This window comes from Tasmannia lanceolata, unplaced genomic scaffold, assembly GCF_043159265.1.
Source record: "Tasmannia lanceolata isolate RefF3 unplaced genomic scaffold, GAP_Taslan_0.1 ptg000008l, whole genome shotgun sequence".
NCBI classification, from domain to species: Eukaryota; Viridiplantae; Streptophyta; class Magnoliopsida; order Canellales; family Winteraceae; genus Tasmannia; species Tasmannia lanceolata.
In genome coordinates, this window is record NW_027518685.1 from 9,914,978 (window position 1) to 9,942,490 (window position 27,513).

Genomic DNA, 27,513 nt, shown 5'->3' on the forward strand with positions numbered 1-27,513 from the left:
GCAACTATCAATTCCATTAGGGCGCTATGTTCACTTCTTTTCCCCGGAAAAGCAAGGAAAGGATTTTGTTTTCCTTTCCTTTCCAGGTGACATGGCAGAAGGAAAAGGAATCCAGGGAAATTGTCAAGGAAAATGTTTTGTTTTCCCTGGAAAGCCTCTTTTCGATATATTTAATCGGAAACCAAATCTCGAGTAACAGGGAAAAAGTAAATTTCCACATCATTTTCAGCTTTTAAATAAAGAATTCCACATCTAACAATATTTTTCCCTGGAAAAGAAGTGAACACAGAAATTCTATCTTGTCAAGGTCTTGTCTGGAAAAAAAAGGGGCTGTTTTCCAGGAAAAACAGCACCTGGGAAAAGAAGTGAACAGAGCCTCAGGTATTTGCTTCAAGAGATGACCTGGAAAGAGCCCAATAGCACTTTGCATGTCTCTTACAATGCATGGAATTCAAGCGAGCTTCTTTTTCTTTCTCGAAGGCTCGGTGCTACGGCCTGCAAACAAAACACAAAAGATTCATTCACTTCAGTGGGCAATACCTACCCTGGGCACATAGATCCTCCAATCTTTTGATGTTACCTAAAAACCACTGGAAGTGACCCTTATGCCATCAGTCAAGATAATGCGCATGTGTGCAATAAATGGATGTGGGAATGATCCAAGTTCGTTCACACTGAATCTTCCGCACAAGTGACCGTTTTGATTTCTCTAAACTTGATGTAGTTTGGGCATTACTTCCCATGGCCTTTTTGCCTTTTAGGCATTGTAGTTAGCTTTTGCTAATACATAACAAGAGGAAGAAAAGGACAGTAGCCTCCATTTCTAATAATACTTTTCTCTGTTTAAAGGAACCTCGTAATGAATTGTTTCTGTTTTGTTATTTAATTCTTGAAACCGTGAGGTACTTGGGCCTTGTGTTGCTTTGAAAAACTCCCACGGAGAGCAGCTTTGGAAGGTGGATCGTGAGCAGCCTAGGATTGATGTACCAAGATCTGAAGGCATAACCGAGAGTTGATCGACGTCCGTTGTTTGCCGATCAAAAACCGCACAACACATAAAAAGGAACCTTGGTAAATCAGAGAGTGTCAGATTTCATTGTTGATCAGAGTGTTGGGGGTTCCACGTGAAAGCAAAATTAGTCCCACATAGGAAAAGTCAATTGATGTGAATTTGCTTATAAGGGATGGGCATCCTCCCTCTAACGGCTAGCTTTTAGGGGCGAGTTCTACCCTGTTAAGAGTTCCTACACAAAGGACCATACGCTTGATCATCTGCTTGCAATTGTATGCTTGCAAGACTTTGCAGATAGATCTGGACCGTTAAATCTACTTTATAGCCAAATCGAAACACAACATATATCCAAGTATAAAATTTTCATCAGGTGGTATCAGAGAGCTCCTCGATTGTACAATGTCTAAACCTAAATATGGATAATGGAGTATGCCATTTGACATAGAAAAAAACACTTTTCATGCACTTTCCTAAGAAAATCGTGCAACTAAAGGCAATTTCTCTGTACTCTCTACTCCCTACTCTCTACCCATGTTTACCCCCTTCCTCTTCCGCTGTTAAAGATTTCAACTATTTGTTCAAGTGAGATTTTATTGCAAAAGTGAAGTTCACGGGTCTACAATTGGTTCTATTTGCTTATTAGTCACAAGCAGGAAGATGATGAACTAGTTTCTTAGCCGATATAGAGGGTGAGACCTGATGGCGCTGAAATCTAACCTAAGGTTGGATTGGATCCCGGCTGGAGGCGACTTGCGCTCACAAGCAAACCGTTAGAAAACCACTCGGAGTTAGGACTCTTGGGAGCCTCTCCAATGCTTAATATGAGCTCTATGATGAGAACTCTAGATTTGGATGAGTGTAAAAGTGACTTAAGTTCCATACTTTGGAGCTGGTGCCTCAATTTATAGGAAGGATTAGAGTCCTTAGTTGCCTTTGGTTTGGTTCCCGCCACATGTCCATTTTTAATTGGTTAGCGATTATCACCCCCAACATGACCCATTTACTTTGTGGTGTTAGGTCCTTGTTGTCGAAGGGCAGAGATCGAAGGCAAAGAGGACAAGGAATGATGCTGGGACTACTAGTTTGCTCATTTGGTAGCAGATAACACTAGTTTAATTTCATATTTATTTGGGATTGTTGGACCAACTGGACGGCCATGATGTGCGCACCTTATTTAAGTAAAATGAAGTTGTTATCTAATGGACCTACAAGGTAAAAGCTCAACCCATAAAACTAGCCTAGCTTCCACAACTAATTCAGCCCATGTAAAGCCTTACAAATGATTGAAGATCAAACAGCATGACACCAAAGCTGTGTTTGGATTGCTAGAAATCATGAATCGGAATTGGCATCCTATTAGTTTTATTAGGAAAATGATATGGAGACCAATAGTAGGACCTAAAATGGGACCTGAATTGAGAATATGAGGTGTTAAAAAAAACTTTACTTTTTGACGATTTCCCTAAACTTAAGGGCCCATTTGGATGCCGAAGGGCCCATTTGGATGCCGAGAAGATTTTGATTTGGATTTCTCACATTTGCAGCCCTTTTTGCATTGTAATTTGGATTGGATCAAATTCTTGGATTTCTAATTTAGCTGACAGTGAAAAAAATCAGATTTCTAAGTTTGTTGTGGAAATAAGAAATTGAAAATCCACAAATCTGGGAGTTTCCTTCACCCACTTTGCTCCTCAACCTCTCCCCTCCACTAGGAAGTATCCCCTTCCCTCTCTATCTCCCTCTACATGAGCTGCCGGATCTATTCAATTTGTATTCAAAACTCAATTCCAAATCCAAATACAAAATGGAAGGTATCCAAACGGGCCCTAAGGGATTGCTCGCGTCACTAGTGATGTTGTGGAATGAAATAATTTGTTAGGTCCTACCCCCGGTTTCCCTAGCATTACTCTTTTTATTATTGTTTTAATCCGCTAGAAAAAAAAAGTAAAATAATAAACTTAGTTTAAAAATGTCCAATAAAAATGTTATTCCAACCAGGGTGGAATCATAATACCACCTGCTGCCGTGGGAAACAAATTTCAGCATGCCCCCTCTCTTATTCCATCCCAGTGCCAGTTTTGCTCATGTTCATTTTTTGAACCAAATGCCGGAATCAGAATGGGACGCCAATTTCAACTGCTGATCCTGACAATCCAAATGCACGTTTGGGTTGCGGGGATCAAGAATTAGAATTTGCATCTCCGTTATGATATCGCTCTAGAATCAGACTGGTACCTCTTGAGAAGTAAAAAATGACACCACAAAATACTAAATTCCCTTCTTTAATCTGCCTCTGTTTGCATTCGGTTCATTTATTTGTATCAAAATTCAGAATCGGACAAATTTGTCAATTTCAATTCCTAATTCAAGCAATCGCACATTGCTCACAAGGAACAATGGCTCCAACCCGGGTTGGAGGACCCTCTAATACCAAGGGTGTGGAAATATCAATGGAATTGATAATTCCATGGATATTTCCACTATGGGTGGTTATTCGGTTATAACTGAACAAAAATAACCGAAATTTGGTAACCAAAATAAAATCGGTTATCAAATTTCGGCAACCGAAACCGAACCGAAAAAAAATATCAGTTATCCGGTTATAACCGAATAACCGAATTGTGTGAGAAAAAGAGGGAAAAAAGCAAATTCCTGGTTTGGATTGGAGGGCTAGGATCATTCGATCGAAATGATTTTTTGAACACAACCTAATTAAGTTGTGATCAATCAAATGGACGGTTTTGATAATCCTACGGAGTGCACTTATATCACTTTTTTTTTTGAAAAAAAATGGTTTTTATCATAATTTCGGTTAACCTAATTTTTTTTAGATAACCGAAACCGAAATCGAATAAAGGAATTTCCAAAAAAACTAACCGAAACCGAACCAAAATGGGAAAAAACCGAACCAAACCGACCAAATCGGTTCGGTTTGGTTATTCGGTTATAACCGAATAATGCTTACCCGTGGAAAATTTCCACATCCTTGCTATTGGAGCCATTTGCAAGGGGTTGGAGCCAATTTTTATTCCAAAGACAACCAACTGAATTTTGTTTGGATTTGGAATGTCATTGCTCGTTTGGTTGCCAATATTGCATTGAACTCCACCAAGACTCCCTAGGATTTATCCGATGTAATTATTGCTCGTCTTCTTACTCGTTTGGTTGCCTCGCCCCTCTCTCTCTTCTCTCACTATAATGATAATGACACCCCGACTTATCCCCCTCCTTTCTATGTCTATGCGGCTATGCTGCACAAAGAAACAACACTTACCACTAATCTCCCAATGTAATTACAGGCAAATCAAGTGCTTGTGTCCTCCCTGTTGACTTCTTATTCCGCTACTCTCGGAGCCTATGCCACGCATCCAAAAAGTTCCGAACCTTTCCTAGGTCACTCCATGTGCGTGAGCACGATTTTAAATGGTCCGGCGAGTCACCGAATCGGACATTCGGAGAGAAGCCCGAAAACACCTAAATATCTAAAACCCTTCCCGAGGTTTTCTCTCATCTTCTCCCCGCGCTCCATTTGTTCACTCCTCCTCCTTCGACCTCGTGAAAAAACCCCTATTTTTTTTTCTAGGGCTTCTCCTCTCCGTTCGCTCTCTACAATCAGAAGGTCTCAGAGAAAACCAAAGCGAGATGAATTTCCTGTTCCGAAAATCCGCCTCCATGGCGTCAAAGCAGACTCTCACTGCTTTGATTTCTTCCGAGTCTTTTCGTATCTCTCCCTATCTGACGAAATTGGAACCAATTCTTTCTAGAAATGGCGTTTATGGCGGAGAAATTCAATGTTTTTCGTGTTTAAATCGGTCCGAGAAGCTAGGGTTCCGTTTTGGAAGTAGAGATATTCATTTCTCGGCTGGTCCTTTGGGATTTAGGGCTTCATCTGTTGCTCGTGCGGAGTATGCAGTTGATGATTTCTCAGACGAGGAGAAAGTTGCAGGGAAGAAGGGCAGTGTTGATAGCGAAGAAGGGCTGGCGATATCAAAACTTGGGATTGCACAAGAAATCGTATCTGCTCTTGCAAAGAAAGGAATCACTAAGCTTTTTCCAATCCAGGTCTTCTTCTCCTTCTTCTTGAGTTTTATTATTCAAGTGAGAACATTCTGGCTGAACAATTAGGGCAGAATGTGTTGTATTTCTATTTTTGATAATTTGTTCTCATCTGGTGTTGCTTTGAGTCATTACAATAAGGGTTCTTGGTGGTAATATGAAATCGAGTAAAAAAGGAAGTATAATGGCGTAGCAGAAACCGATTAAGGGGAGAGGAAAGGGGGATCACCGTCTCATCTCCCGGAAGTCCTTGAATCCATTAGGAAGAAGAAATTAGAGGGAAACTTAGGCTGACATTTTATTCAACAAACAAAATGCCCTCTAACCACATGTCTAACATTTATAGAGTTTCAAGCTGTTCCTTTTCTTTACTCCTAAAGAAACTCAATCCCTTTTCTCTTCTTGACTTCTAAATCAACTAAACTTCCCAATTCTAAAATACAGCTCCTATTAGTATTATAATTTCTAAACCAATTCCTACTAACTTGATTCTAACTTAGGAATTATAATTTAACTAGGACTTCTAGCTCAACTAAGAGTTATACGCTCTACATCATATCCCCTCCGCTTGAAGAAAACTCGTTCTCGAGTTTAGTCCTGGTTATTGCCCCATGAAGAAGGTTGATGTTATGCACTCATAATTTCCCACACAACGTATAGCTTGTATCCATATCAGTAACATCGCGGACAAGCCTTCTTGATAGTACTTTATAAAAGATATATGGTTATAAATCTAACCGATCTTGTAAAGGTCATGGTGCATCTTTACCGTCAATTGTGACTGGTCCATTATGGTTGTTGAAATGATGTCCTCACATTTATTGTATCCCAAAATTAAGTGGCAAACCTTCTGATTGATCCTCGATATGGATTTGAAAACTTCGTGTCGTCGTTGTAGATCTTTCTTTCATGTTGTCATGTATGAGGACTCTCCAACGATCAGAACTGGGTCATCTCGCAGAAGACCTTCATGGTTTCCACATATCACCTCGCTACTGCTTGCTTGTGGAAATTCTTCTTCGAATTTTGATCCTTTATTAACAACATGATTCACTGATGCTGGTGGAATTTCTTCTTCACCATCGTCTTTGACAATTTATTCATCATCCTCAACAATTTCTTCTCTCTTTCTCTCTCTCCCGCAAGTTATCCTATTGCTCGTATCTTCTGAACTAGCAGCCAGGTTCTCTCATGCCGGCATTGGTTCTTATGTTTGTTGTGCATATGTCTTCTATTATGGTGTTATATAGGATCTTGACAGACTAATGTGTGCGATGCACACGCGGGTCAAATTGTGGGTGTAGGGGTAGTGCGCCTTTGCCAGGGTTTCTGGCGTAGTGCCCTGGAAGGAAAATTTAATTTTCGATTTTCCACCAAAGGGTATTTTGATAATTTTCTCAATGTAGTGATATAGATATATAAGCCACATTTTTGGGCTTCGAGAGGTTAGATTTTCTTTTGAGTTTCTTGGCCAAGAACAAGGAGAGTTTTGTCACCCTAAAACTGGAATAGTGAAACTCTTCTCCTGTGGACGCAGTCACGCAGGCATACTGTTGAACCACGTAAATCTTGTCTTCTTGCATTGTCTGATTGTGTTTCTCGCATTCTTTTTTACATTTGCTATAAATCTTGGTCGATCTGTATCAAGGTTTTAAATTTCGACCGAAATCCGAAATTTCGGGTTTCGGTCAACCCCGAAACCAAAATTAGATATACATGAAACGTTACAATTTTTCGTTTGAAATTTCGTTTTCCTTGAAATTTCAGCCAAAATTTCAGGAATGTCACCGAAAAAGCTGGCTTTTTTTTAAATTATCTATTACTTTCCCTAAATTTCAGCCGAAATTTTCTAAGTAATAAAATATGAATTTATCTGGTTTTGTGGATTTCGCCAGAAAATTTCGGTTTTGGTGAAGACCGAAACGCTATCCGAAACCGAAATTTAAAACCTTGATCTGTATTCGAGAACGTATTTTTCGGGTTTTCTCCAGTGTTGATGTGACAAACATCATATCGTGGTTAATCCTTATACGAGAATGTATTTCATATGAGAATGTTTTTCTCAGGTTTTCTCTAGTGTTGATGTGACAGACATCATCCTGCCTATGGAGTTCTTCACCGTAAGCTGATCTAACTGTATCTCCGTTCCACCCTCTGGTGGCTAGTTTGGCGATGTCGTTAAGAGTCCACACGGGCTGCATCAGGACTCTATCTTGGATAGACATGCGCAAACCACCCGTGAACTGTGCAACTTGCTGTGATTCACTCTCCATCAAATCATTACGTGAGGATAGGTGATAAAACTCTATCGCATAATCCTTCATGGTCTGACTTCCTTGACGACAATTATGGTACAATTGGAATAGTACATGATCATAGTCTGTTGTCTCGTATCAACTGTTTCATCCTCGGCCAAATTCAAATTGATGCCTTCCTCTGTTGAGTTGTGAGAGTTAGAGTTGTTACCACCAAGCTAAAGCTCCAGCTTTGAGCTTATATGCCACCAAATTTACCTTGTTTTCTTCATGGATCTCCATATAGTCGATTCAACAAGCCAATCAAGGAAACTCTCGATATGAAGTTGACCATTGAAGTCTCGAAGGTCCATATCAAGTTTCAATCTTGTTTGGCTCCTCCTTGTCGTCATTGAAGTCTCGAAGGTCCATATCGAGTTTCAATCTTGTTTGGCTCCTCCATATAGTCGATTCAACAAGCCAATCAAGGAAATTCTCGATATGAAGTTGACCATTGAAGTCTCGAAGGTCCATATTGAGTTTCAATCTTGTTTGGCTCCTCCTTGTCGTCTATGTTGGAGGATAATTTCTTTAACCCCTTCATTGCCAGAATCACCTTCATCAATGGTGGTCTATGATTTATTAGACGACGGATCATAAACATGTTCACCGCGAGCCCCTTCGCCGATCATATGTTTGATTGTATGTATACGATTGCGCTCAAAGGCATTGGTCAGTCTAGCAATTGCTGCTTGCATCTCCTGCATTGATCTTTGATTTTTCCGTTGTAAGGCATCGGACGATGTTACAGTAATAACAACATTCCTTGGGGCATCTCCTGAAGAATTTCTTTCCCTGGACCCGCTATTGGTAGCCATCAACCCAAGGAGAAACAAACAATTGTTTTGGAAGCAACTCTAGTACCGGGTGATTTAGGGTTGTGCAACTGTGACGGAGGTCAAGGAGTGGAAGTAGTTGGGAGTAAGGAATATGATTTTTGCTACTGGAGCTAGAAAATTTTGGCAAGGGCTCCTCTGGAATATAGAGTTTATTCCTTGAGTTCCAGTTTCGATCGTGGTATCAGATATAGAGTTTAATATTGAGACAGGATCGCTTTCTGGGATATGCGATGGTGCTCCATTATTCCGTTGAAAGAATTGTTCCCCGATCTTTTCTTAGTTGCCGATGATAAGCTCGCTTTAGTGAAAGATAGTTTTGAGAGAGTAGGTGGTAAAGTCATTTGGAAGCCAACGTTTCGGAGAAGTTTTTTTGATAGAGAAATGCCATCGGTGGTCAGATTTCTCCAGGGGTGCTTGAAGATACGTATATCAGCTTCTCAGGGTATGATAAAAGGCTGTGGGTATGGGAATCTTCCGGTTTCTTTTCGGTTAAGTCTTATATAATGGACTGGTCCCTTATCAGGAGAATCCAATTGTAGCAAAAATGTGGAAGATAAAGGCTCCTCCAAGGGTTTGCTTTTTTGGGGTGGGCAGCGATTTGTGGTCGGATACAAACGGTGGACTTTCTAAGGGAAAGGAATATGTTAATAGTAGATCATTGTGCTCTGTGCATCGAATCAGGGGAGTCGGCGGACCATATTTTTATTCATTGCAAAGTCGCCCGTGAGGTTTGGGGTGGGATCTATCGTAGTTTGGAATTGCTTGGGTTTTTCCTTCTAATCTTAAAGATTTGTTTGAAGGTTGGTCGCTCATTCCTTGGAGGGAAAAAGGGAAGGTGTTATGGTCGATTTCTTTGTTGGCCACGATGTGTAGTGGTGTGCATTAATCGGTTTAAACCGAAATAACCGACCGAACTGAATTTGATCGGTTATTTCGGTTCGGTTAAAAAACATATCGGTTTGGTTTCGATTTCGGTTTCCTATCTTCCCAAATTTCGGGTATCGGTTTCGGTTTCGGTTTCCGTCCAATTTTTTTTCGGTTAACCGAATAACCGAACGACAGGTTTGATGAAAACTCTTATTTCTATATTTGATACGTTAAAGGAATCCTTGTTATTCTCGAGAAGAATACCCTTTTATTTGTTTTACAGATGGATACATATCAAGAACAGGGTCAACTGCTCGAGCCTTACCTGGAAAGAGTACTGTAATTATTACAATACTAGTTTTCCTGGAATTGATTAACGTTACTTTTGATGTGACTTGGCTTAGCTCCGCCGAAAGGTAGAATGTGAGCGTCAGAGGCTACCGTGACTACAGTCTATGCGTGTAAGGAAAGTTTGTTGCTTCATCCAAAATATAATAAATAAATGGGCTCTATGCTTTGTTGCTTCATCCAGAAAATAGGCGGCAGAACGTTCTCCTACTACTCTCTCACTAGTCACTATCTATCTGCAACTGCTTCCAGTCAAACCGAGTACTCTAATTATTCAATGTGACTTGGCTTTACTATGCCGAAAGATAAAATGTGAGCTACAGTGACTACAGTCTATGCGTGTAAGGAAAGTTTTTTCATTCATACAAATAAAATTGCATGTACTCTGTAGTATTTTGAAAGTGAAATGATACATTCATTTTATTCACACCTCTTTTTACTTGTGAAGGGTGTAAAATAAATGAAAGGGGTGTCCCGAGTAATAAAAAGGGGGTGAATAAATTAAAACCTAAAAACTTAGGGTTTTTTTTTCTTTTCTGTTCACTTTATCTCACAAAAAAGAGAGCTAGGGTTTAGCAATAGCAATGGCCAATGGGGTGTGTCCTGAGTATAAAAAAGGGGTGAATATAATAAATTGAAAAGTAAAAAAGAAAAATCGTGAGAGTAAATGAGTAATAGAGTATGAGACTTAGTCAGTTAGTCACTTAGGTTTTCTCTTTTCTTCTCATTTCTATCTTCTTAGAAGTCTCCACCGCCTCCACGCCTCCACCATAACACCACGGCTCCACCATCCGACTACCCTAACCTAGCAATTTTCTTCTTCGTTTCTTCCACCTCCACGGCTCAAGTCCTCAACCTCGAACAAGTACCTTTCTTTATTTTAATTTCTTAGGGGGAAATTTATGATATGGGTTTCTGATTTTCATGCTTGAAATGGGGAAATTTATGATATGGGTTTCTCATTTTCATGCTTGAAAGGGGGAAATTTATGATATGGGTTTCTGATTTTCATGCTTGAAATTTGAAAGGGGGAAAATGTTTGAAAGTAATTTTTGTTCTTATCCCAGAACTAGATTATACTTTTAGAGTTTTAGGCCCTGTTTGTTTTGGATTTTGAGAACATGATTGTCAGTCCAAAAAATGATTGTGTATGTTTTGGATATTGACAACATGATTGTCAGTCCAAATCTGATTAGGGCCCATTTGCCCGTTTGGATGCCGAGAAGCTTTTGATTTGGATTTCTCACATTTGCAGCCCTTTTTGCATTGTAATTTGGATCGGTTCAAAATCACTTTTTGGTTTTTACCGAACTAACCGGAAAAACCAAAATATTTATTCGGTTTCGGTTATTTCGGTTGGAAGCAAATTCGGTTTCGGTTTTGGTTCACATTTTTAACTAACCGAATTAGGGTCGGTTATTTCGGTTCGGTCTATTCGGTTCGGTTAAAACCGAATGGACACCCCTAACGATGTGGGTTCTATGGATTGAAAGGAACAATAGAGTTTTTGAAGGTAGAGCTAAATCTTCTTATTATCTCTTCATCAAGGTTGTTGCGTTAACGATCACTTGGGCTAGGGCCGTTCTGCTCTTCCAATTTGTTTCGGCTTTCGAGCTGTGGGAGGGTTGGAGAGTGGTTTGCAACAGTAAGGAAAACGTTTCTGTAATACTTCAGGAATGGCTTCCGCCCCCTGTCGGTTTCTCGAAGCTAAATTTTGATGGTTCAAGTTTGGGTAACCTAGGTCCAGCCGGGATTGGGGGCGTCTTGAGGGATTCTTCTGGAGAGGTCAATATGGCTTTTTCGGGTCCTATTGGTGTAGCTGATTCGAGCGAAGCTAAAGTTAGAGCAGTTTACCAAGGCATTTTGTTTGTGGAAAGAGATAGGCTGAACTGCACTATGGTGGAGGGTGACTCGCTTAATGTCATAAGATGGCTCAGAGGTTCTTTGGTTCCTCCATGGAGATTTCTTCGCTTCTTCGATGAGATAAAGGATATTACAGATGGGTTCTCAATCGCTTATCAGCACGTGAGAAGATCTGCTAGTGGCATAGCAGACAAACTGGCAAAAGATGGAGTTTCAAACCAGGCTTTGGAGCTTTTTGATTATTTGCCCCCCTGATTTTAGTGGGGGTTGTTTGTTTCTTTTTTTCGTTTTGTTGTTTGGTTATTTGTTTCTTCGGGCGGACCTCCTCAGTCTTCCCTTTATTAATGAATTCGGTTACCATTCAAATTTTTTTTTTTTTTGGCAAGGGCTGGTATGGTGAGGGCAACCAAGGGTTGGCTGGCATTGGGATAAACCAAGTCAAAAGGTGGTAAAAGGGGCTGTTGGGTTCGGTAAAATTGTAAGGAAATATGGGAGGAGGGGTATTGGTGATTTAGTTTACGGATCAAACGTGGTTGATGAAAATGGGATTTAGTAGGGAAATGGTGAATGACTAAGGACAAGGTAGCAAAGGGAATATTGATAGGGTGTTATGAATCTCTGGTGCAATGGAAGTCAAGTCAAGATGTAGGGCGGCAAGGGGCTGGTTAGGGTTGGTGTGCAGCTAAAAAGTAGCAAGTTTCTGTGACCCAAAAGTTGCAAGTTGCGGTTAACATATAAGGGATGGCAAGGCTTTGGGTGAAGCTTAAAAATCAGGAGGCTCAGTTTCAGGTGGGATTAGGACGCTAAGATTTAGGCGTTTTGCAAAACGAAGGGGGCAGCTATAAGAAGAAGGGACTACTTGTTAAACAAGGAAAGCAAACCTGCAGCTAAAATATAGGTGTTTGCCGAACAAAGATGCGGTAAAAGAAACTGGGAAATTTGTGAATAAACAAATTGTGAGCTTCCATTTTGCTTAGTTAAGCAGCTAACTATTAGGAACTTTTGATTGCGGCTAAAACATAGAAGAAGCACAAGGCAAGGTTATTTTTGAGAAGTGCAGCTAAAAGATAGGATTTGTGAAGTCCCGGGAAACAGAAACTTGGTTTAGCTGTTTGGCAGAGGGTTGTGGGAACTGGGTTTGATGAAGGCGACCAATCTACAGTGTTTAGGTCTTCTAAAAGCATGCAGCAACTAGAAACAAGGAACACGGGACTGATCGCACACCCTCTGCTGGGTTGGGTTTTACGGAAAGCAATCCAGAAACACTGCCCTCAGTTAGGTGCCTTTTTGGTAAATCAAACAAGAAAGCTTCGGGGTCTGTTTGCAGCGAACTGCGTCTAAAGTCTAAGGAAAATTGGGTTTTAGTTATGCTAATTGATGCAGCTGCTAAAATTTAGGAAGACGTGTTCGGAAAATCAACCCAGAAAACTAGTGTTTTTGTGGCAACCTGAGCGGAGAAGTTCAGAAAACTGAATTTGATTCTGTTCTGCACCGACTTGGGTGAGCTGTGGATGATCAAGATCTGCAAGAGGCAGCTTGATCTTGCAAAATCTTTAAAGTCTTGGCCAAAACAGAAATATCCGGCGTTGTTTCTGCAAAAACCATAAACTGGTTTTCCGGCAAAGGAGCAGAAACTTACTATCAAGATGAAAATGATGTTACCTAAGGAATTTTCCAGTACTCAGCAGGGTGGTCCCATCAAACGAACCAGCCGACTGGGTGCAGTTTGCGGCAACACCTACTTGCAGGCTAACCCTCGGCTAGGTGGAGTTTAATGGCAGAAACAAACCAAAAACAGGTTGCTGGTTCAGGAAAATTGAACCCTTGATCCCACCTTCTGGCAACAGGAACTTAAACCTGCTCTGATACCATAGACCAGGAAAGGGGAGATCACTGTCTCACCTCTAGGTAGTCCTGAATCCACAAGGGAGAAGAAATAAAAGGGAAACTTAAGGCTGAAATTTTATTTATTGAAAAAGTGCTCTTTAAACAGCCTCACGCCCAACATTTATACAGTTTCAGGCTCTTCTCTTCTTGATTCGTAAACAAACTCAATCTCCTCTTCTATTCTTGGCTTCTAAATCAACTAAATCTCCTACTTCTCCTAAAATACAACTATTAAAACTGTTATTTCTATACCAACTCTTACTAACTTGCTTCTATTTTAGGAATTCTAATTTAACTAGGACTACTAACTTAAAGAAGAGTTATACGCCCTACATCATATAATGTGTTTGGTGAGTTACCTCATTTGTTTAGCTTGTAGGTTGGTCACATTAGCCTGATCGCATAGTGAATTGTTAGCTAATGTGTTTGGTGAGTTACCAGTGAGTTACCAGGGATTTATACGTTTGAAAATCAAAATATTATGTGTTTCGAGGAAACAAAAATTGCATGTAATGTATGGCTGCGTTTGGCGGGAAGCTCCTGTTGTAAATACAGAAACTTGTGTTGTCACTAGTCTATTGATTTGAACCAAAAGGCATGTTGCATAACAACAATGCTATTGCTTGTTTTCCGAATAAGCGAATAAGTGGACTGGGCAAGCCGGTCCATCCAAAATATTAACTGCATTTTTTTTGAATTAATCATTCATGAATTGATTAGTTCATTTCAAGATCTAATACCATTCGTACAAAATTTAGGCAACTCTGCCGACTTCTTGGGTTATAAGACTGTTTGGTATGCACCAGCAGTGACTCAGTGACCCATTTACTGAAAGCAGGAGCTTATTTGCTTGCTATTATCAAATTGACGTGCGAGATGACAAAGGAGGGGAAAGGGTAATTTATTTCGAGGACAAGAGTTGTATGATGGATGCCACGGTTTTTTTTTGTTTTCCTCCTTTTTTGTGAAAACTGTGTACCACTTTGTTTTTTCATTAGAAAAGGTATTTTGTACTTTGCAGTAAAATAATGGTATTTGTTCTATGGTGATCAGCACCTATTTGCACACGTGCAGCACTGTTTGCTGCATTTACATCTTTTGATCTTTTGAACATCCATAAATTGTCATAACATGCAAAAAAATAAAAAAATTTCCATAAATTTTCTTTTATGTATTTCCCAACTCGATCATGTTTTAGATCTTACATATTTATTGTCTCAACACTACCTGTTGTTCATTAAAGGTCTGGTTCTGTTGAAAGTTTGTTCATATTGCCCTTATTTATAAATTTGATCCAGTATTGTGATTTACAAATCTAATTTTTTCAAGAATGATCCCTGTGGTACTCTGTGGTAGATAAATGAAACACCCAGTTATGAAATATGCTAATTAGTGCTTGTTTCCATTCTCTTCTATGCAGAGAGCTGTGCTGGAACCAGCGATGAAGGGGCGTGACATGATTGGTCGGGCCAGGACAGGAACTGGGAAAACTCTAGCTTTTGGGATTCCAATCTTGGATAAAATTATTCGGTTCAATGAGAAGCATGGGTTTGTTCCCTACTATCAAAGTGGTCATGTTGCTATTGTTGCTCTTAATCATTTGATTTTTCATGTTACTTACTATTGACAATTGATATCAGAGCCAAGGTTTTAAATCTCGGTTTCGGTTTCGGTACGAAATTTCGGACGAAATCTTGTAAAAATTTCACCGAAACGTTTCACCGAAATTTCTGAAATTTCACCGAAATTTTGTACTTCACCGAACGTTTCACCGAAATTTTACCGAAACGAAACGTTTCGGCCGAAATTTCCGAAACGTTTCGGCGAAGTTTGGTACTTTTCCGACTCACAGTGAATTTCGTTTCGGTTTCCACCGAAACCGAAATTTAAAACCATGATCAGAGCAATATGGATTTCATATATGATTGATGGGGAACATATATTTCGGTTGAAATCTCTGCAGGCGTGGAAGAAATCCTTTGGCCTTGGTATTGGCACCAACCAGAGAGCTTGCTCGCCAAGTTGAGAAAGAGTTCAGAGAATCTGCCCCCAGTTTAGATACAATTTGTGTTTATGGGGGCGTTCCCATATCATCTCAAATGAATACACTTGATTATGGTGTTGATGTAGTTGTTGGTACACCTGGTCGCATTATTGATCTGCTGAAGAGAGGTGCGCTCAATTTGTCGGAGGTGCAGTTTGTTGTTTTAGATGAGGCTGATCAGATGCTTGCTGTGGGTTTTGATGAAGATGTGGAAATAATTTTAGAAAATTTACCTCATAAGCGTCAGGGCATGATGTTCTCGGCTACAATGCCCACTTGGATAAGGAAGCTAACCCAGAAATACCTTAAAGATCCATTGACCATTGACCTAGTGAGTATGCAAATGCATTTATATTCTTCCAGTATGTTCCACACTCAATGTTGAATTCTCATTTTGCTTCTATTCTCGTGTAAAATTCCCTCGCCAATTGTAGCTACCTAATGCATATCAGTTCAATTGGTTCCATTTCAATGACAGATGTGGTTTTGGAAGGCATGATGCCAGTATATACATAGAAAGTGGAACTGTTTGCTGAGTCAGAGTAGCTTCAAAGGAAAATCCACACTAACTTCATGTATATGTGACTATTAAAATTTGCAAAAAGTCGTAAACTGAAGTTTTATGCATTCGGAAATGGTCATTCATATTATGGTACATGCTGTTATTTCACAATGAACCCTTGGCCAGCTTCTGAATTTTGTCAGATGGAAAAGAAAAAGATTAAATTACATCCTGGAAGCAAATGGGAGTTTTCAGTGATTCACATTTGCTATACACTGATGAGTACTGGAATGGCTAACTAGTGTACAACACTGGGTTTCTATAATTTTGCTTCTGCATACTTCATGCATTGTTCTATAAATTTATTTAGTAACTTATGCTTTGTATGGGTGCTTCTAGAAAATGTCATTGAAAGTTGAAGTTGTAGTGTCAACTTTTGACGATCCATCAATGCTGTCAAAGTCTCAGTTTGTATCCTTGTTTTTGTTTGCCACCAGTAAACAGGTAGTGCTCTTTCAGTACATAAGTTTTCCAGGCAATAATTTGGTTGCCACATTCAAGCACTTCTCTATGAAAAATGTAGTTCATGTTCTTTGAGACTTATTATGATCTCTGTAAGTGAAAAGATTATTATTTTATGGTATTATAAGTTTGTCTTGATGATATGATTTGAAATGCCTTTCCATTAATCTTTCTAAATTTTGGAAGCTGTTGTAGTTCTCAGCACGTACTTACTTAGGTTCTTGTTGCAATATAGGTTGGTGATTCTGATCAGAAGTTGCCAGAAGGAATTAGTCTGTATTCTATCGTATCAGACATGTACGGGAAACCATCAATTCTTGGACCTCTAATAACAGTATGTATCCAACATTACTAGCCATTGCCATATTTTTGATTTACATGTGTTACCTCAAGTACTTAATCTACACCGGTTGCTTTCATTGAGGCCTTCCGCTCTCTTACTTATCATCATATGGGTGCCTGTTAGGAACACGCTAAAGGAGGAAAATGCATTGTTTTCACTCAAACAAAGCGTGACGCAGATCGATTGGCATATTCTATGGGACGCAGTCTTAGGTGTGAGCCTTTGCATGGGGACATTTCACAGAACCAAAGGGAAAAGACGCTTTCTGGCTTTAGGGATGGGCGTTTCAATATATTAGTTGCTACTGATGTTGCTGCCCGTGGGCTTGATATACCAAATGTTGATTTGGTAATGAGAACTGTTTCAAGATAATGTGGAATCATTTTTTTTTTTTTAAATTTTTATATTCCAATATTATTCTTACAGCAATTTGTGTATGATTAAGCACAATGTCCTTTTATAATACACACATACTGTGTCTTTTATGCTAGAATTTTTCTTTTGACATTGGTGCATGATCAAGCACAATGTCCTACTAAATTACAAGGTTTTAAATTTCAGTTTTGGTTTCAGCCGACAACGTTTTGGTTTTGGTTTCGGTTGTAATTATCTGCGAAAATCCTATAAAATCACGGAAACATATGTGAATGATAGAATTTAAAGATGAAACTTCAGGAAATAATAAGCAAAAATACTCGCTTAGAAACCATCACATAAGCAGCGCAACCATCCAAAATGGTTTAACAACATCGAACACACAGTGACTGCACATTTCTGGTGGGCACCTTGGAGAGGAAGACAAAAGACGTGAAACACAACATATATAGATGGAGAAAAACAAAGATAGGATGAAGGACAAGAAGACAACACTCTATGCGGCAACCCATACTAACAAAATTTACTCCCGTTGAATGTTTTCTTAGGAAGATGATGGAGTCCTTTGTCTCGTAAATCTCCGCCATCCGGCGAAGAGGTAGTGAAATCCGTTCGGATAAAAAAGGTAGATAAAATCACAGTTCGTACCATGCAGGTCTATCATAGTAAAGTTCTCAATCACAGGGTGATCTTGATGCTGCCCAAAAAACATGTTTGCCTATTGGTTAGGCACAATGAACTTTGTACCGAATGCGTCTGTTTTGGTAAGTTTTTTATCATGCGATTCTAATACTTCATCTCGAGTGTTTTCCAGTGATTCACACTATTGATAAGCATGTTCGGCGATGTTCGGAGGTAACAGCCTCAGACGAAATTTGGCGAATATTTCGTCTGTTCCGTTGGTCACTCGAAACTTTCTGGAAGTGACCTTACATGTACAATAGGATTGGTGTGGGACAAAACTAGTAAATTCAAAAGAATGAAGATAACTCCCCCTATGGGCTTGGGGGAAGTAAAACATGATGGAATCAACTGGAGGAAGTTCAATGTTAATTACTGCGACCGCGCTCCAAATTTTAAATTTGAGAGAAGATGATTCAACAATTTTCGAGAGACTTTTAGTAGGTAGGGTTTATGATTTCGAAGAGGGAACATGAAAGAAGGAAGACGGGCTATTATAAGTGCTTATACCATATAAAAACTCATTAGAAGTTTATCATTATAAATTGTAATTTCCTCTCAATAAAATTTTAATTGCCCTGATTCAAGTTACTTTTTTTCACTTGTAATCATGGCCATAGTTACAAAATGTGATTAGGCAAAAAAAAAGGGATGGGAAAAATTTGAGTTGAATACGGTATTGATTCAAACAACTGAAACACAAAAAAACACATTTAAAATTTTGTCAATTGCAAAATATAGCAAGGTGAAGTTGGAAATTTGGCAAAAAAAAAACACATTTAAATGTTTTAACAATAAAATGTGGGGAGGTGCCGTTTAAAATGGCGCTTTAACTCCATCTCTAACACTAAGTGGGGTTTAGTTATTTGAATCGAACTCCGGAATTGGTGGAAAGAGAATCTGACTCTGATTCTGATTCCCAATTCTGGCAATCCAAAGGTGCCCGCGTCTTGCAAATTTTTGCTATGTTGGTATTTTGTTAAGTTGAGCGGGGTATTTTAGACATTTCCCTAATAAAGTCTATTTCAAATCGTAAACCCTAGCCCGTCTTTCTTTCATGTTTCTTCCTCTTTGAAATCGTAAACCCTAACTCCTGAAATTCTCTAAAAAATGGTTGAATCTTCTTCTCTCAAATTCAAAATTTAGAAGGCGGTCACAGGGTTTAACATTGAACTTCCTCCAATTGTTTCCTTCGTGTTTTACTTTTCACAAGCCTATGAGGAGAGTTATCTTCATCCTCCTGATTTTACTAGTTTTGCCGAGCCTGCTTATCAGTTGTCCGAATCACCGGAAAACCACTCCGGCTAAAGGATTGGAATTGCATGATAAGAAATTTACTGAAACAAACGCATTCTATGCAAAATTCATTGTACCCAACTATTGGGCAAACGTGTTTTTTAGGCAACCTCGAGATCACTATGTGATAGAGAACTTTACTATGACAAATTTGCATGGCACAAAGTGGGATTTTATCTACCTTTCTTATCCGAACGGATGTCACTAACTCTTCGCCGAGTGGCGGAGATTTGCGAGATAAAAGACTCCATCATCTTCCTGAGAAAATATTTAACGGAAGAAATTTCATTGGTATTCGCAGGCAATCTTGGCACTGCAGTTCTTCGCGTGTGGTAGACGGGGCGCAATTAGCTGATTTAGGAGCACAATTTTTGATCCTCTATAATCCCATGAGAGAACGCTTGGACTTTTTATTTAGGGAGTCATGCAATCTATGTATTGTAAGTGCGGCATTATCCAATTTGATTCAAAAGATCTATTTATGGAGGAGTCTTGTTGGACTGTAGGATTTTATGTCGATATCATTGGTGCCAATTGCTCAGATCTTTACCTTGAGGACTAGGCTCCATAAGGGAATTTGACTTTTATGACAAGCACTATAGTTACCAAAAATGCATGGGGAACATGTGTTTCATTTGAAACAGGTTCCGGAAACAATGAAACATGAAAAGAACATTTGAGCAAGTGTTTCAAAAAAAATGTGGGAAATGAATGAAAAATGTGTGGATAATGTTCCAGACACAAATCACACCAAAAAACTGTGGAATGCATGTTAAAGAGAAAAATAAAAGAGTACATGGTAATAAAAGAATTTACCAGGAATGGATGAAAAAACGTGTGGAAACGAACATATAATGTATGGAAGCGTTCCATAGACACAAAAATCTCACCAAACAAATTCTAGGAATGGATGAAATAAGTGTGGAAATGAACATATAATGTATGGAAACATTCCATAGGCACAAAAATCTCACCAAAATAGTGTGGAATACACATTAAAGATAAAAACTAATTTTTTGATAATTAAACCTAAAAAAGGTAAAAATGATGTACCAGAGAAAATTAAAGAGAAAAAACATTAATTAATTGTTATTGTGTTCTTATAATTTTATATCTAATAAAGTGAAAATTACAAATCCATGTAGTTATTCATAAAGAAGCTTGTATGAAATTTAAACTAGCAAACATATTCCTGTGATGCTCATTTAAAAAAAAAAACTTATCATTAAACAAAAAATCATCAACTCTAGAAAGTTCTTGGGGTTGACCTCACCCTAAGCAAACGTGAATGTTCTTATAGTGGATTCATCCTTCAAGCAAGGATTTAAATGTCGGTTTCGGTCACAACTGAAAGGTCGAAACCAAAAAATTTCAGTTTTGGCCGAAATCATGTAGAATTCTGAAAAACAATTTTGGTATTTTGCAAGATTTCAGTGGAAATTTCAGTCGAAATTTTGGTAATTTCCGATTTATGTACTATCGATGTCGGTCCCGGCCGAAATACCGATTTAAAACGATGCCTTTAAGCGCGTTTTCGTCAACTTTCATATGTGTTTCCCTCGATGCTCCTCTCAGATAAATATAATTATGTATTACGTACTGATAGTGTACCGGTGTTATACTTACTATTTTGGTTTTATGCATTTCGGTTGTTTCGGTTTTGGTGGGGATGGAAACAAAAACGTTTTGGTCATTTCGTGTCGGTTTCGGTGAAAATTGAAAACCATACAAGGTTTTAAATCTCAGTTTCGGTCACCATGGACATTGAAAGAAATTTTGGTGGAAATCCTGTAAAATTACGGAAACGTATGTAAACATATTCAAATGATAGGATTTTAAGATGAAACTTCATGAAATGCTAGAATAAGCACATATACACACTTAGAAATTATCACATAAGCAAGACAACAATCCATAATAGTTTAACAACATTGAACATCTAGTGACATGTAATGTCATGCATGCGGGCATGCCTGATAATTCAGTACATACCTTATTTTACATCTAATTCATATAAATATGTATACACAGTACATACATAACATTGTACTTGCAATTCATATAAATATAATTATGTAATACATGTTGATATATTATACCCACTAATATACTTACCGTTTTGGTTTTGGCATGCCCGGTATGGGCTTCGGTGAGGATGGAAACGGAAACACTTCGGTTTTTTCGTGTCGGTTTCGGTAGGAATTTAAAGCCATGGATTAGAATAATTATTGATTATTTACAACAAGATGAATATTCTGAACTTAAAAAGCTGGAACCTTGACGCATTTTGAGCGACAAATAGATTCATGTTTGATTGGGTTATCATGTTGGATCTAGGGAAGAAAATTTATGGAGTTTTTTTCCATGGAAATGGGTTATCCAAACGGTAGATTGTGCGGGGATGGAAGGTGGATGTCATTAGTGACTCAGTGTAATTGATTCTAAGTTGGATGCGTTCAATATTGTGCAACTTTGGGGTTATAGGGGTTGTTAGTGGGTTTTTCTTCCATTAGGGGCTGCACGGGGCATTATTTTGCAATGAGGCTATGGTATTTTTTGTGATGGCATGATGGCATATATAATGCTGATGGTTTGCAATGGATTTGTTAAGGAGTCTATGGTTCTACGAATCCTAGAGTGCGAGTAAATCGTGGGAGGTGTTAACCAATAAAAGACTGAAACGACAATTTGGTGCAAACGCAGGGGGTTCGTGGGTTATTCTGGAGGACTTTTTGGAGCTTAATGGGTTAATTTCCAAGTAGATTAGCACAAATCAGTCACACTTTCAGATTAGGGGTTCAAGAAATTAATCACTTCGTTCTAAGAGATCTATTTTGATCTAACCTTTGTGATAATACAGCAGTCAATTTATAATTTTCCCCAAATATTCATTGCAAATAAGGTTCACATCCAACAACAATAAATATATAAACGGGGAGTAACAAATAGATGGTCTGAACACAATCTGAAAATAAAAAATGTAACAAGTCTAGGGCCCAAACTAACCTCCTACATAGGGCAAACAATGTATGGAATAAGGCAAGGGTAAAGGTATATAGCCAAATGATGTCGGTGAATCTATATATCTATCCAAATGGGTTGGAAATCATAGGCAATCATATCTTACCGATAGATATGCGCAACAACCTCTAACTTTGCGTTAAGGGGCTTGGGAGAAGTGGCAGAACAGTCGGGAAGTCGATCAAACAAAGTAGGCTGCAGTTGTCACCTAGGACGAAAGCTGAGGGGAAAATATGATGTGGAGATGATTGTGCAACCCTTGGACAACACGGAATAGATGGGGATCAAAGAAGCAATGAAGACCTGGGAAAAGAGCAGCAAAGTGGGGGGCCGTTGGGACACTCTTAGTGCAAGTAAAGGGGTCCAACAGCCTACGATGAACGGGAGGGGGATTAGGGGTGCAACTCGGGTTGGGTTCAACTATTCCATAATTCTCTAGCTATCTTGCAATGCAGGAGCAAATGGTCTACCGATTCCCCCTCTTCTATGCAAGAGCACAGTGATTAACAATTATAATATTCCTCTTTCGAAGGAAATCCACTGTCTGGATTAATGTCTTACAATGATTCTATTACCATGCGAGTTTAAAATTTCTAACTTATGTAATGTTGGGGATCAATATTGGGGCAAAAGTGTGGCAATGGATCTGAGGATGTATTTTACGGTGTATACTCTATTTTATGGAAAGCTTGATTGTTCTTTTCTTCTTGGGGTCGTGTTATGTGGAGGAACGTTCATTGAAGCTGTTAAGGTTGGAATTTGAAAATGCCCCTGAGTTCATTTCTCATCTTCAAAATGCGGATGATAGTGGATTTTGGTAGCCTTGATGGGATTCCATCTGCATTTTGAAGTAGTTTGATGTGGTATAGGGCCTTAAGGTGAACATAGCTTATTTTTAGGTTATAATATGAAGTATCGTAGGGTTGAGGCTTATGGAGTGCAAACTGGTTGTTTTGATCCTATCTTGGGCTCCTGGGAGTCGTCAAGCTTCAAAATTCTACATGGCTCCCGATGGTGGGAAGGGTTAAGAAGAAGATTGCTATGCAGAATAGAAGTTATCTTTCAGCCATCCAGAAAAAAGGAGAAAAGAACTTAAATCTCTCTTTTTTTCTTCTTAAGTTAGAATCATGCGTATCAGTGCATTCCTGTTAGATCTGTTTTCATGTCTTTGTACAAGATTTTTGGTGTGACCGCTTTGAATAGATCGAAAAAACTTTTAGGTGACTTCTATCTTTTTAGCTTGCCAACATTGTTTTTTTTCCTATTGGGGGGATGAGGAAGGGTGATTGGTACTGCTCATCGTGAGACTATTTTAATTTCAAATGGCGAAGGAGGTGCCGATGGTATAAGCAATACCAGGCAGGGCAAGACCTTTCACTGGATGCTACCCCAACAAAGCCTTTGGGATCAGGTGGCCGGGGGCATCCAATGGGGAGATTGAGGGACTGGACGTGTCTTCCTTGTGATTATTTAAATTTTAGTTGGAGGAAGGCTTGCTAGGGGTGCTCGTCCCCCCGGGAAAGCAAGAAAAGAAGAAAAGAGGAGTCAACCCATGATTGTCTTGACCCCCCAACGGACGAGGACCAATGGCCGGATTGACGGATTCTGGGTCAATTTCCTTATTATCTGAAGGTAGTATTCCTATCATATATATTTCGGGCAGAGAAGTGGATACTAGGATGAGTACCCTAAAAACCTGTTTAATTGGGAAAAGAAAGGATGGATCTAGCTCCCTCCATGATCTGTGGGTGTGGGCCAAGGAAATTTGGGACATTCCTTCTCTACCTTGTCCATGTATTCTGCCGAAAGCTGAAGTGTTATTTATGTTTAATTCTGTAGAGGAGGCAACAAGATCTCTGGCTCGAGGCAAAGAGGTCTGGGGACATCATCTTTCCTCATTAGCCCTTTGGGAATGTAATTTACAAGAATCTCAGCCTATTTGGGTTAATTTCCATGACATTCCTCTGCATGTTTGGGCCACCTCTACAGTTGAAGCTCTGGGAAATTCTATTGGGCAAGTCCTGGAGGTGATAATGGAAGGAAGACACTCTCAGTGCACGAGCTTTCTTTCGGCTAAGATATATGTCCCTTATTGGCAGAATGTTCCCTAGGTTATGCTTATTCGGGTTCGGGTGCAAGATTTTCCAATTCGTGTTGAGTCTCAAAACCCTAATTCTGAATCTGGTCAACCCTCTTTGGACTCAGTCATGGGCCACTCCCTTTGTCCGAAGGACCCGCCTATGGAGGGTTTAAGTCGGAATTTGGAAGAGGAAAAGTTGCCAGGCTCAAGGGCTTAGTCCCGTTGAACCTGTGGGACCCGTCGCTTTGAATTTGAATTCAAAATTCAAATCTCGTAGTAGCTCCCTGGTTCTACATCGCACGGATAAGGGATCTCCCTTAAAAAGGCTTTCTCAGGCTTCTAGGAGATCTGGAATTGCGGATTTGGCTAGCTGGCTGCCGCGAAAAGACAGGAAGGCTTTTTTTAAGAGAAGCATCTATAGCCTATGAAATCCGTCATTTTTCTGGGGCTGGATCCAAGCCTCGGCTTAGGAAGGGATCCAAAGCCTAGATGTCGCGTGCCTTATAAGGCCTCGGGTGGGGGGGGCTAATTTAGGATAGGCGGGTGATATATTTAGGCACACTTTTTGGATAAGAAAGTAAACCAGTAAATAGTAGGGGGATTGGGTATCACCAATTATTCTTTCTAGGAAGTAATTGGTTTTTGGGCTGGGACGGAAGACCAGAAGTCACTGGCATAAAAAGTGTAGTTGGAATTTCTATGGAGCAAGGGCTCTTGAAAGGAGAGAAAATAATCGGTTTGGTTACAGCTATCTGGTGATGAAGAGAGAAGTTTAAGGTGCCCCATCGGTGCCCTATCTAGGCAAATGAAAGATACCGATTCATTGCAACAGGACTAGAGCAAAAATTGAAGATTGAAAAAGTTCTGGCTATCTGGAAAGGGTACCCGTTTGACGCGTACATGGGTTTGCCAGTAATTCATCTACAAAACCTTTTGGATGAGCTTCACAAATGTTCAAATTAGTTGTTTCCGAGGGCAGTGGATGGGGAGCGGTTGGAGTAGTATTCTAGTTGATGGAGGAAGGGGCTTTTTGATGGGCGGGTTGTATTGGCGCTTGGGGATGTTTATAATCCTGGGTAGTATATGGTGTTTTGTAAGCAGGATGGGACTACTAATGCCATTTTAAATATTAATGAAATTGTCGCTTTTTTTAAAAAAAAACATTGTTTTTTTTCCTCATATTGTAAGTTGTAACTTCCCTCTGTAACTTCAAGGGTGTGTAATCTTTCTCAATGATTTGAAATTGTATAAAAACACATAGCGGTCTGATGTGCTTGTTTGAGCAACTGTACAACCAATTGTTGCTTTTTTCTGATTTCCATCTCATACTTTTCTCAGGTGATACATTATGAGCTTCCTAGCACTTCTGAGATGTTCGTTCATAGATCTGGGCGAACAGGACGTGCTGGCAAGAAAGGAAATGCAATTCTCATTTACACAGAACAGCAGAGCAGGGCTGTCAGTGTCATTGAGCGGGATGTCGGATGTAAGTTTAAAGAGGTATGCCCTAGACTAGACTTCCACCATATATTATTGGTAGAGCACTAGACTTCAAGGTCAACTAATGCACCTTTCTCTGAATCCTCCCTGCCATGCATATTCAGAAGTTTCCATTGTTACAGCACGTCAGCACTGAAAGCTACTCAGATTAATTTTTCTTCTTGTCAAACATTTTTGGGTTTTTTTATGGCATACAATCCATGTAATATTTAGTTATGGGTTTTAATAGCTGTTTTGACTTGGATATACTGGTTCAAAAATTTCACGCTTTTTGCCCCAATGAATGTCTTTCTAAAGACGTGCTGGTGGTCACACAAAACTTTTTTTTGTTAACATTTATATATAAGTTAGGTTTATATCAAGCTTCAACCTTACCTTAATTCTCATTATGCGATGGTAATAGTTTGTTAGACATACAATATTTATTTGTGGGTTGCCTCTAGAATTGATCAAATGCCCACATCGCATCAGGTGCCTTTTGAAAATGGATCTTTTTTTGCATCCTATTTTATGATCATCTTAATAAATAAAGTTACCGTTTTAAAAAAAAAATGGGTCTTTTTTTCTTCTTTCCCCCCCCCTGTAGCCTCCTGGTATAGGAGGTTATTGTTGCAACTTGCAAGTGCTCTTCATAGAATATGCTGCTGACTTTTTATTTCCTTTTTCTTGTTTCTGTGGTTTACAAGTTTTTAGTAGATCTGATCACAAACCGATAACCATATAAGAACAGAATAATTGGGTTCAGACTTTGTTTTCATAGTAAGACCAGTAAAGCACTGCGTACCTTCTAAAACTGTGTAAAAGATCAAATAAGATGCCTATGATTCTCCTCTTTTTTGTTTATCCTGGTGGCTCTGCCAGTTACTTATTTTATGATTTGGCTCAGTGATGTTTTTTTGAGCTACTTGTTTTGTAGCCTTGGCAGTATGTGGTGGTCTGATTCCTTCATTGATCTTTTGTGACTGCCTTCAGCTTCCTACAATTGCTGTTGAGGCTGGGAGTCAAGACATGGGAGGAGGTCGCTTTGGAGGTGGTCGTATGAGAGACTCAGGTTTTGGTCGTTCTGGTGGCTTTGGTGGTTCATCAGGACGTATGGGCGGATATGGTGAATCTGGGTCAGGACGTTTTGGTTCCTTTGGTGGATCAAGTTCTGGTCGATCTGGTGGGTTTGGTGCTTCTGGACGTTCTAGTGGCTTTGGTGGTTCTGGGTTCAACCGTTCTGGTGGGTTTGGTGATTCTGGCCATTCCAGTGGTTTTGGCGAGTCTGGTTCTCGGCGTTCTGGTGGTTTTGGCGAGTCTGGTTCTCGGCGTTCCGGGGGTTTTGGTCTAGGGTCGGGGCGTTCTAGTGATTTCGGCAGTTCCAGGTCAAGTGGTTCTGGTGACTTTGGTTCGAGTAGTTATGGTGGGTCAGGTTCAAGACGTCCTAGTAGTTTTGGTGAAGATGGTCCCGATGATGATGGGTGGTCTGGGAGGAAATCCTTTTGAACATGTTTTTGAGGTACGTCCATCTTGCCCTTCAATGATCTGAATGCTTACTGATATGTTTCTTTTATCATTTTTATTTTTAAATTTTTGGTATTAAAGGCCTACTGGTTTGTTTATGCGCATGGAGTGATGCACACTGGTGAAATATTCTATGACATATCGATGCTTTTATATTATTATTGCACTTTTTGAGAAATTGATTACATGTGTCTTTTGTTTTGGATATAGATTGGCAGATGGCAATTGGCAAGAACACCAGGAAAGTGAATCACATTATGTAAATTTTACTGGGGGTTGGTGGTTCTAATTTCTTTCTCAACTAAGTCTTTGGACTCTTTGAGTTTTTAGTTACCCTAGAAGCTTTTATGCATTTCATTAGAGTAAATCCTATATGAGAAAAGAACATTAGTCCGCACTAAAAGCTTTTAGGTGTTTTATATGTACACTAAAAGCTCTATGTAATCTATATGCAGTATCAAATCATGATTCTCTTTTCCA

At 39.4% G+C, this 27,513-nt stretch overlaps 1 protein-coding gene across 1 annotated transcript; it reads left to right on the forward strand.

The window, feature by feature from the left end:
• Positions 1–4,470: 4,470 nt before the first annotated feature.
• Positions 4,471–27,513, forward strand: LOC143884296 (DEAD-box ATP-dependent RNA helicase 53, mitochondrial-like). Its single transcript, XM_077387791.1, has 8 exons — positions 4,471–5,074; positions 14,587–14,714; positions 15,130–15,541; positions 16,470–16,568; positions 16,701–16,925; positions 25,369–25,530; positions 26,503–27,028; positions 27,244–27,513. The coding sequence occupies exons 1-7, from the start codon at positions 4,655–4,657 to the stop codon at positions 27,013–27,015; spliced, it is 1,959 nt and encodes a 652-aa protein (XP_077243906.1). The 5' UTR covers positions 4,471–4,654; the 3' UTR covers positions 27,016–27,028; positions 27,244–27,513.

Coding starts and splice junctions, on each gene's coding strand:
- LOC143884296 (XM_077387791.1), top strand. CDS start 4,655: ATGAATTTCCTGTTCCGAAAATCCGCCTCCATGGCGTCAAAGCAGACT. Junction 14,715..15,129: donor CGGTTCAATGAGAAGCATGG/GTTTGTTCCCTA, acceptor AAATCTCTGCAG/GCGTGGAAGAAATCCTTTGG. Junction 16,926..25,368: donor ATATACCAAATGTTGATTTG/GTAATGAGAACT, acceptor TACTTTTCTCAG/GTGATACATTATGAGCTTCC.